This window comes from Penicillium diatomitis (genome assembly GCF_028827545.1).
Source record: "Penicillium diatomitis strain IBT 30728 chromosome Unknown utg000001l_segment0_segment0, whole genome shotgun sequence".
NCBI classification, from domain to species: domain Eukaryota; kingdom Fungi; phylum Ascomycota; class Eurotiomycetes; order Eurotiales; family Aspergillaceae; genus Penicillium; species Penicillium diatomitis.
Genome location: NW_026623173.1, coordinates 1793480 through 1804466, shown reverse-complemented (window position 1 = coordinate 1804466; position 10987 = coordinate 1793480). Strand labels below are relative to the sequence as shown.

General features: G+C 51.1%; 2 protein-coding genes across 2 annotated transcripts; one reads left to right on the top strand and one right to left on the bottom strand.

Moving 5' to 3' along the window:
• Positions 1 to 759: 759 nt before the first annotated feature.
• Positions 760 to 2784, top strand: N7539_000526 (putative GABA permease; the record flags this gene model as incomplete). The annotated part of the gene is made up of 7 exons (XM_056930130.1): positions 760 to 802; positions 860 to 906; positions 1000 to 1147; positions 1248 to 1780; positions 1921 to 2007; positions 2128 to 2521; positions 2597 to 2784. The coding sequence occupies 7 exons, from the start codon at positions 760 to 762 to the stop codon at positions 2782 to 2784; spliced, it is 1440 nt and encodes a 479-aa protein (XP_056794423.1).
• A 463-nt stretch (positions 2785 to 3247) lies between these two features.
• Positions 3248 to 4697, bottom strand: N7539_000525 (uncharacterized protein; the record flags this gene model as incomplete). Its single annotated transcript, XM_056930129.1, has 3 exons — positions 3248 to 3661; positions 3781 to 4105; positions 4195 to 4697. The coding sequence occupies 3 exons, from the start codon at positions 4695 to 4697 to the stop codon at positions 3248 to 3250; spliced, it is 1242 nt and encodes a 413-aa protein (XP_056794422.1).
• Between the last annotated feature and the right edge of the window lie 6290 nt (positions 4698 to 10987).

Here is a 10987-nt window from a genome sequence, read left to right as displayed (position 1 = left end):
CGTGCCGTGAGAGATTGGAAACTCACTGCCTCAAGTTCTCCTCAGCAGAACGCCTTTTTGGTGGCCCGAAGTATCTCAGGACCCTTGGGGTATCTTCGTACTAAAGTCACTTCAATTGGAAAGGCCTTGTATCACACAAGGCGCATCTCGCTTTGTCTTCCCCACTCCCACTCGAACCGCTATCCCCTCGCCCAGCCCACGTCGACAAGAGACCTTAGCCAAGGACGTCATCAGTCCAAGGTGCGCAATTGACAGTCCCATCTTGTATACTCCCCGAATTGACCACCAACCTTCGCCGATCCTCAAGTTAGACGGCGAATCTGCCCCTTCTCAGGGTATCTTCCTGTCGGACGAGCTTGATCAAACAACAAAGCATGGATGACATGGTCAAGTCGTCGCACTCGCGCGATGAAAAGCCCCCCATTCGAGTCAATTCTCCGGAGCTGGCAGAGGTTGGGGATACAGAGTTGCTAGGTGCGTTGGACTCGAGGAGTCTGAATCCAAACATGTGCTGAGGGTCGTGTCGCCAGCGACTTTGGGGTACAAGCAGGAACTGCGACGACATTATTCCACCGTGCAGATCTTTGCTGTCGCATTTAGTATTATGGGACTCCTGCCGTCGATTGCGTCGACCTTGTCTTTTTCAATGCCTGCGGGTCCGGTGGGCATGGTCTGGGTGAGTGATGCCCCCCTTTTGATCGAGGGAAGGAGTTCGAGGCCCAAAGAAAAGGAAGATGATCGGTCATCGCCTCAGGCAAGATGTACTCTGGTATCTGTGGACTAATATCATACTTCTATCAGGGTACGCGTTTTCGGTCGTTACGAATTTAGGACCGCCGAGACTGATTTCATTTATTAGGATGGCTGGCGGCTAGCTGCTTCATCTTCATAGTCAGTCTCGCGCTGGTAAGTGAGCTCACCGTCTGCGACCGGGTTTCACCCATCTCGTCCTCGTATGGCTATAGATGTTCAGTTGGACTGGGACTAATCTTTCTACAGGCGGATTTAGCATCGGCCATGCCCACTGCTGGCGGTCTGTATTTCTGGACGCATTACTTCGCCGCAGAGGAATGGAAGAACCCATTGAGTTTCTTAGTCGGATACAGCAACACCATGGGGTTGGTCGGTGGTATTTGCTCGATTGATTGTAAGTCATGCAACCATCCATACACCCGTCCTATGTTCGTGGAGTCTTCGCTCCAGCGGAAGGATCAACATGTCACTCACCCTGTCTCCCAACAATGAAGACGGCTTCGCCAACATGTTGTTGTCTATGATCTCCCTCGCTCGCGATGGCAACTGGACCGCATCACGATCCGTCATCTACGGCACATACGTGGCAACCGTCGTCTCCCACGGTGTCATTGCTGTCTTCGGAGGTCGCATCATGCCGAGGATCCAGTCAGTCTGCATCTTCCTCAACATCGGCCTCGTCGTGGCCACCGCCATTGCGCTGCCGGTAGGTAAAGCCCAGAACGATCCGCCCGTCAACTCGGGCTCGTACATCTTTGGCGATGTTGAGAATTACACCACGTGGCCTACAGGCTGGGCGTTCATGCTTGCCTGGCTCTCGCCGATTTGGACCATTGGCGCGTTTGATTCGTGTGTGCATATGAGCGAAGAGGCGACCCATGCTGCCAAGGCGGTGCCATTGGGGATCATTGCATCGACGGGGATGTGTGGGATCTTGGGTTTCTTGTCCATGATGATTATCGCTGCCAGTATGAAGCAGGATATTCAAGGAACTTTGAATAGTAGTTTCGGGCAGCCGATGGCTCAAGTAAGTCAATTGACGGTTCCTTTCGGTGTATGCGGCGCAGGGTCTACTTTGGGGGGAGGGAAACGGGGAAGAGCGCGGGTGGAAAGTTAGGGCTTTTTGGAGTGGATCTGCTATACTAAGAATTGACCTTGTGAGGATAGATATACTACGATGCCTTGGGTAAGAACGGCGCTCTTGGGTTTATGGCCGTTGTGATGACGGTTCAATTTTTCATGGGACTGAGCATTGTGAGTTTTCTTTCCTGTCTGCAGGGGGGGGGGGGTTCCTTTTTTTTTTCCTTTTTTTCTTCCTTTCTCGACAGCATGCTCGGCACAGATTTCTAACCCTCTCATCCTCAATCTTACCAGGTCCTCGCCGCCTCCCGTCAGAGCTGGGCCTTTTCCCGCGACGGCGCCCTGCCCTTCTCGTCCTTCTTCCGCAAAGTCAGCCAAAGCAAACTAACCCGCTACCAACCCGTGCGGATGGTGTGCGGCGTCATCGGCGCATCCGCCATCATCGGCCTTCTCTCCCTAATCGACAACGCCGCCGCCAACGCCCTGTTCTCGCTGGCTGTTGCCGGCAACGATCTCGCATGGCTTACGCCCGTTCTGGCCCGTCTCCTCTGGGGCCAGGACAAGTTCGTGCCGGGCGAGTTCTATACCGGCAAGTATCTGAGTAAGCCGATTGCGTGGGTTGCGGTGATTTATATGGGGTTTGCGATTGTGCTGTGTATGATTCCGACGGAGGGGCCGAATCCAGGAGGTGAGTTTTGAGGGTTTTTTTTCTGCCGATTGACGCTTGTTGAGCTGAGCTGATCGTGTCTTGTTGTGGGGGTAGCGACGAATATGAACTATACCGTGGTTATCAATGGGGCTCTCTGGGTCGGAGCCCTGCTGTATTACTACATTTATGCACGGAAGACATTCAAGGGTCCGCAGACGACGGTGTCGCCGGAAGACGAGGGCAAGCAGTTTGAAGCTGAAGCCGAGGCCGAAGCTATTGACGGGGAAATGAAGACGGGGTAAACATTCAACGCTGGAAAAGTCATGCTAGGCGCATTTGTCCCGTCTGTTGAATCGTGTTGAGAACAATCTTGCTTTTTTTTGATGATCCAGACTTCAATGGAGATTCCTTGATCGACATGTGTATACTGGAAATTGATTATCGTTTTTGCTCTTCTGTTCCAGGCTCAATTTTCACTTCGTTGAATCCTCATTCTAGCTTCGCTGATAGTCTGCAGTTCGATCGCTCATTGCAGTGCCAGTCGCTCCTTCAGTTGATGGTATCAAACGCACATCTCATCATATCCAGGTTGGTTCATATTGGTATCAAACAGTATATTTACACAGAAACAGCCCGTCAAGGCAAATGCTCATCACAAAAGAAAAACAAAAAAAAAAGGCAAAGAATGCACCACGCCAAAGTCCATTGAACGCTCCGTTGCAAAAAAAAAAAAAAAAAAAAGGCATCGGATTAGATCAGACCGAATCATCCTCTCCCATAAAAAGCTTCATCACGCGTTAAAGAAATAGAAGACTTGTCACTCGCAGCCGCTGAGAACACCGTGGCGCCGTTTTTGAGCTCAATACTCGTTGGGGATCCAGCTCGTCCGTCACTTCCAATGTCAAATGTATGGCCCATGCTCTCGTGATGTGGAAGACGTGATTCGGAGTACGTCTCCATCTCGACGGTGCGCATGATTTCGAAACGGTCGTTGTCAAAGTCGGCGTTTTGAGAGGGAAGGTTCCTGCTTGCGTAGGTTGGTTGAGACCGAGGGTTTGCAGTCCAGGGTTTTTGGGATCGACTGCGTTCGTTGGTGGTGCTGTAGTAGCGGGTCGAGTTGAGGAGACGAGGGAGGAATGCTGCGACGAGAGGGCGGAGGGCGGGCGCAGAGGAGCAGATCTGTTCGTTGAAATGGTGAGTTTCACCGTCGGGAAGGTATCTTAATCGCCTTGACTTGACATGGTGGAGTATGGCCATGTTTGGCGGCAAGATATCAAAGTCATGTCTAGTCAACTTACCAGTCCAAGGTTGATTTCCACCGATGCAGCGACGAGGATGGGCCAACTGAGCCATGTCCGATCATAACCGACAACCATACTTTGCCAAACATACGCTGTGCGGAAGGATCCGGCCACGTTGACCATGATGCCGAGACTGAAAATAGAGATGACTGCGAGACGCTGCCGAGTAGGCAACTTGAGACTCCAGATGAGCGGCATGGGGATCGCCGTGGCGAGAAAGTCGGTAAAGATATTGATGACACTGGCGGCGAAGAGAAGTCTGCCTTCGTCAAGACATTTGTGAGGATAAGTTGGATTGACCGTCCAGTACGCCTTGACGGGTCTGGGGGGAATCGCAAGGTCAGAAGATGGGCTATAGTCCAGGAGGAAAAGTGCACCAAGACGTGCCCGTGTCGAGGAATCCTGACTTACAAGCATTGGAAAATGCTGACAATGGTAAATAGCCCGCATGTGAGAGCGACAATCGCCATGGACCCGATAAACGCCCAGTTATACCACGCAAAATTTCCCTTGCCGGCACCGAGCAGTCGACGACAGAACCACAAGAGGGAGACCTTGGTGACGCTAGAAGCCCATGAGAACATAATCTGGAAGACGATGTTGAGCTTTTGGACCGTGGGTAGCCAAGTCGGTGGTACGTCCCACACATGACGGTTCCATCCCCAGCTTTCCGTCGCGAGAGACGTCACGGCGATCATGGCAATGGCGAAGCCGAGACCGATCACGATCAAGATATCGTCCACGCCGGCACTGCATGTGATCCGGAGCCGGGTGTACAGCCGAAGAGCCACCACGAGCAATGCCAGTGAAGTAAAAACGATATTCACATAGAGCACACCGTGGCCACGGGTCACTGGGTCGATATAATTCGGCGTTGGCCATGCCGCCATGATCTCTGGTGGAGGGAGCTTCATGATGCTGGGATACGTTGGCTGATGATAGCCTCACCTTGGGGTCGTGCAAGGATTGTTGAATAGGAAAGTTTTCCTCTCCACGCTTCCCTTCCTTTTTCTATTATTTTTTTTTTTTGGGGGTTCTTCTCTCCTAGGACTGAGATCGGCGAGGTGAGTGGTTTCCCAGATGTGACTGGAGTATATGAATGACATCCACCTGAAAGGTTATGCCAGAGAAGAACAGGAAAAAAGAGTCCGAGATCAACCGGGCTCCAACAAAGGAAGGGGGCACTGTGCGATTGATGCTGAGACCGAAACGGTTTCACGAGATGTTCGGTGGACGAAGCTCTGCTTTTCTAGGCCCTGAAACGGGGGTCCATGCCAGATTGAATACGATGTGCACAGTTGCACACTGCACAGCGAGTCCCAGAGTCTGTCGACACCCCCAAAAAAATCCAAGAGAAAATGGAACCACATCCAGCAATGGCCGTACAATCCTACGCCACCAACCCCGCGGGCGTTCCAGGACATCGCTAAATTGTCGCGATGTCCGCAATTGACATACGGCAGTGCACGTATCGTCCCCACCTGGAGCCTCCGAGGCCTGCCATCGCATGAGCCCAGTTGGCGTAGCGGAAGATCCACGCTATCACAATCTGGGACGCATCTTCTGGAACAGCGGGTCGTCGTCCATTGTCCAGGATCCCGGTGGCCTGCACGAGGATAACAAGCGAGCAGCTCGCAGAATCGGCACTGTTTGATATCCATCAACCAGCGGCGTCTGCCAATCGAGGTGCAAAGTCCATGAGACCCGCGTGGGTGAGCGGGTCAGGTTCAGGAGGGGCCTGTGGGACGCACATTGAACCTTAAAAGATGGCAGACGGCCATGTTTTCTGGGTTCCATTGCAGTGGACAATTTTCGAGCCTTGTGCTGTACATTATTCCACAGTGGATGGAGATTGTATGGGCGACGCAATGGCAAAGCGTTCCAATGGAAATTTTATCGGACGCTCTGGACCTGAATATCCACCTGTGGTGCACGAGAGAGCCGACTAGCCCCGAATGAGTATCATCGCCGAGAAGTGGTGGAGAAGAAGAGGTTGTGGCCACTGACCAGAGCCACGATAGGTAGATCGAGCAGCCAGCAGCCCCATACGGCAGATCAACTCCGATCTGATGCGGCACCTTGCGAGAGCACGAGGCATGAGACGCGACAGTGATCCCGGGCTCAGCAAGTGTCATCCGAGAGACAGAGGGCGAACGAAAGCTGCGGAGCCGAACAGGGAAGTGTCAGAAAAGCCGACCGCGAGATTTTCCACTTTGTGTGGCTGACTTTCAGCTGCAATGTAGGAATGTACTAGTGAATGAAGGCGCGTTCCAAGACCTCGCAGTGAGCACCTAGAGACGAGGTCATACTGCTGATACCGTCGCATATTGCCAAGGTCCAGATTAACACCTGATATTACTTGAGCACGTGATCCTCAGTAGTCAGTACTCACTACTCACTACTCACTACTCAGTAGTAGCATTCACTATTTTTGACGACATACGCCCGTCACTCTCACCTATACCTTCAAAAGGTCTTCCCGTGGATAGGTGATGGCCTATGAGCCCTTTTTTTTTCTTGCCGACTCACATTCGTCTGAATATGATGTACTTTTTGACCAAAGTCTATTGATTGTCTGAGCACCTTCTGGGTGGCCCGACGGGTTGAAAGGTCAAGCCACTTTGATGTTGACAGGTACTAGTAGCGGGGTATCGAAACCTTGGGTTCATCGCCAAATCACGGGAGCCGAGGCTTTCGGAAGACCAGAATGTAGACGTCTCAATCCAGTGAATCCACTAGTCGTGGTATCCATGTGCACTGTGCAGCGTCCAGGCTACAGTTGAATCCGAGGGACAATCCGTAGTGATGGCGGAGGTTCAGGCACATGGGCATGGACGGAAGCTAAGAGGGTTCGAGGTTAAACACTACAACATATTCAGCACAATGAGTGTTAAAGTGTGGACTAGTGGACAGTGGACAGTGGACAGTGGACAGTGGACAATGGACATACGGAGAGGCGAGGCCCGACACCGAGGACGTTCCAAATAGAATGGTATTGATTTGACGCTGGGCAGGCACTGTTTACTTTCAGTACTAGGTAGCTGCCTTGATAGTTTGCATTATTTAGTACACTTTTACTATTGACGACCTGTTGAGGGCATTGTTCCCTCTCACTGAGATCGCGGAGCTGTGTGCAACTGGGCGATGTGCAATGACTATCATCCGTAGCCACGAATGGGTCTGGCCTCTCGATGAATCGATATCGTCCCGACGCCATCCATTCGGCCGAGATCCGTGTCTTTTCGGATTCGATCATGTGGGTATTTGAATATACACAGGGTCCAGGCGAGATGGAAAAGAGTCCATCTTCCACCATCTTTCGGGATAATAGATGAATGCTCTGTACCATCTGCGTCAAGATGTTTACTCTCGACTTTCGCATGAGGCCTATCCATCAATCGAACAACTATCGCGTTTCTCAATTTGTCAACGAGCGACTTTGAATCGTGAGTCTAGCGTCCGGCTACCGGATTGACCGACGATTTCGTAATGATTCCCGAATCGAGAATGTAACAAGCATGAGTCTTGTCTCATTTGTCTTCCTATACGGCTGTCGTGCCGTATTCCACTTCAACAGTCACATGCAAAGGTCCAGGTTATCGCCCCCCTGCGGTGTTAGCAGTTGGCACCTCCTCTTCCTGCCCCTGTTCAAGCACGAGCAAGTGTCCTTCTGGTCTGCACTTCTTGCACCAGCTTAGGCCCTCAGTGACACCAGAGACCAGGCTCTTTCAAGGCCCTATTTCTCAGTGTTCCACCCGCCCAGACAAGTGGTCTGTTCTTGGTGGCCAGCCACCAGGCGGGGCGGCTTTCAATAATATATGGGCGTTAAGGTCACAACTCAGATTGATAGCATGATCTACCAAGTGTTCCGCACGTGCTACTGAACTGACATAGCCACGCACTTTTCGTCGTTGTCGTTAGGTCTACCAGAGAGAAGCGAAACGTCCCAGCCCCAAACTCCGAAGCCACACACAGATGATCGGCATGATGCTCCATCGAAGAAGACATAAAGCCGATAACTACTCCGTACTGGATTAAATGTCACAATTGAAAGGGTACGATGGGAGCAGAGATGCTTGATTGGTGAAACGGGATCAACAGGCCTGTCGATTGGCATTTCGCAAAGCTACCGAGTGATCACTTGCGGACGTGTTCCTTATCACAGTAATAGCCTTCCGGGTAAGGTTCCCTATGATCGGCAGTGACCAGAGCTATCCAGGGTTTCGATGAACTCCTTCAAGCCTTCGTTTCGGATCTCGTTTCGGATCAGCGGATGTTGATCGTCGACCACGCCATCAGGCCATTGCTAGAAGAGGGCATACTCTGAAGGGACTCGCCTCAAGTATGTACAACAAGGTTCCCTGTCATTGAACCGGTGTAGGTTAACGGGATCGACAGGAATGATCTTCACCGGCGAACTACGGGCCCAGCACGACAATCGCCGTTCGCAATTTGCTGTTTGCTATCGTGTCGCAGAGGCGATCATGTCACTGTGCATGAAATCCTCGAAGAGATTCGATAAGCCAGTGATGAACCGAGTCGTCACTTTTCAGAGGGTGTTTTTCTAGCCACGTGAAGCATGTGCAATTTCTCGGTCCAAGCTGGATGACCCAGATGCTGAACAAGGCCAACCTTGAAGCCCGTGGTGCCACATACTCCGGCTAATCCGGTTAGGATACTCAGCATTTGCTTAATGCTTACAATTGTAGGCAGCGTGTAATGCCATCAATGCGCATGGCAATTTCCTGAACATGTCGCAGTCTGAGTGACGACTCTGCTTCCGCAATCGTCCTCTGGAAAATCATTGTCGGCCGGTCTATAAAGCAAGGTTCTGTCAACGAGCCCCTACAGGCGTACCGCCAAATCAACAAACCCTTGCGCGAAAGATCTACGCATGGTCGTCATGGCTTGTGAAGAACAGAGGGAAAACAGAATACTTCCCAAATGGCATGGTCAAGTTCAACCACCTGATTTTGGCGCGTACGAGGTCGCATCGATCTCGAGTTCTGTCTAGTCGGTCAATTCGGCTCAGCCAATGTTCTTGAGGACCGACGACTCAAATTTGAGATCCCCCATTTCTGCCATTTGAGGTTCTCCACTCGCACAGTGACGGGGGGAGACGCACGGCACTTACATAGCCGACTACGCCGGTACTACTCTTGACGTAACGCGATCTCAACTTGAACCACGGGTTCTCTCCGTTCGAGACGGGACCTCTCCGTGCGACCGGTAGAGCTCGCTTCGAACGTGCGAAGGCACAAAAAGGGTAAAACGAGCTTTTCCACGGACCTTTAAACCCGTGTATCTGTGGTGTTCTTGGGGTCCCTGTCTGGGTCCAAGGATCACACGAATGAGGTTCACTTCCAACCCCAGTCTGGACTTGAGCCGTGCTATCACTGTCTTGATCATTGAGCGGCGGATCAAGCATCCCAAGCCAAACTCAAGTGCAAGTCAACTACAATCAAGTCAGCCTTCCAGAGACAGCGAAGACTCCGGCGCATGGCGAAGTAGTAGTGTCGGTGACAATTCCCGAGCCCGAAAGTGGTAAATGGGGAAGAGCATAGCATTGCTGTCGGCATCTTCCGCTTTTCCGCGACAATTCTAGCCGGCCACCACTTTGGATCTCGAAGCGACTTTTAGTTTGGTCAATGCTGGATTTTGAGACTCGCCCGAACAAGGGGTTGGTCAACATGTACCATCGGAAGCGACCTGACACTATGATTGACTCAATTGTCGACCTGACTGTGTATTCATGTATTGTGTGCCAGGGTGCTCACTCTCTGAGATTCACCGTCTTCCTCGTCTGGGAGGTGGATCCAATGACTCGGGAAGGGTGAAGACATTCGTGAGTTTCGCCGAATGTAGGGATCTGCATCATACCATTTCTCAAGCTCGCTCGTACATGATGCGACCCTGCAAGAATCTCATAATTCGCGGTCCGGCCTCGTGTAGAGATTCCATTCCACGGGTCAACTTCTTGCGTGGGTAGGAATCGTCCAGAAGCGAGATTGCGGTCGGCAGAGGGTCTTGTTGGAGATTAAGCGCAAAGCCAACCGTACGTTAATGAGTCCCGACGGTACGGCACGATCATTAGGATTCAGCGGTGCGAGATGCATCGGCGGCATGGTGTGTGCTTTCTTTGGCGATCAGAGTAGTCCAGTTCAGTGGAGGGTACTCGAAAGAAACTGAAGGGGCTTGGACATGAAAATGTGTACTTTGAAAATACTAAGTACTACCTAGTACTTACTAGTCACTTAGAATACTTGCAACTCACATGAAGCAAGCATCGTAATAGGACCTCAATGCACCATGACTCGTCGAGTGATGACTTGGCACGACGAAGCCTCAGATACATGAAGCGCATATCCTCGATCGCAAATTCTATCATTCGATTTATTTTTTGATCAAAGTCGACCAACAACTTTTGACAAATGGTCGACACTCTACACTTTCGTAGACATGTAGAAGCCATTCCACCAATTCAATCACCATCATCTGACAATCGCAACACAGAACAGTAAAACACAGGTTCTAACACAAATCGTAGGTCAACGAGAGTGTGGTACCAAACGACGCTTCCGCTTTTACCGCAGTTGCCCGGATGGTCTAGTGGGTTAGTAGCATCTTGATCTGTCCAAGCGAGTCCTGAGCATCCACTAATGCATAACAGTATGATTCTCGCTTGTAAGGATGCCCTTTCACCATAATAATCACGCACTGTCCAAACATCGACTGACCCCAATTCAAGTGGGATAAAACTCATCTGCGAGAGGCCCCGCGTTCGAATCGCGGTTCGGGCCCAACTCATCTTTTTCTTTTTGCTTCCTCATAAAGTGACGCCGCTAGCGGGAATGATTTTTAAATCTGTCGGAGATAATATGGTTAGTCTTGAAACTTTCTTTTTCCTTTCAGCACATATCATTCTTTCTGCAGTATTCGACAATCAATCATGCAAACTTCCGACTCCGATAATCGAGCTTGCCAGTGGAATTGGACAAGCAGGTACCCTTTTCACTTGTATGGTATTCCCTGCCATACTGACAAAGTCCGTTGGCCCAGACAGTGCTGCCAATCTGGGTCACTCTCCTGGATGCGCTTTCATGTAATGACCGAAGAGCAATGTGGGTACGCAGCAAGTATCAGAGCCCTTGCGACGCGTGTATCTACCCTGAGAAGGTGCCATGATTATTGCAAATCTCCAGAC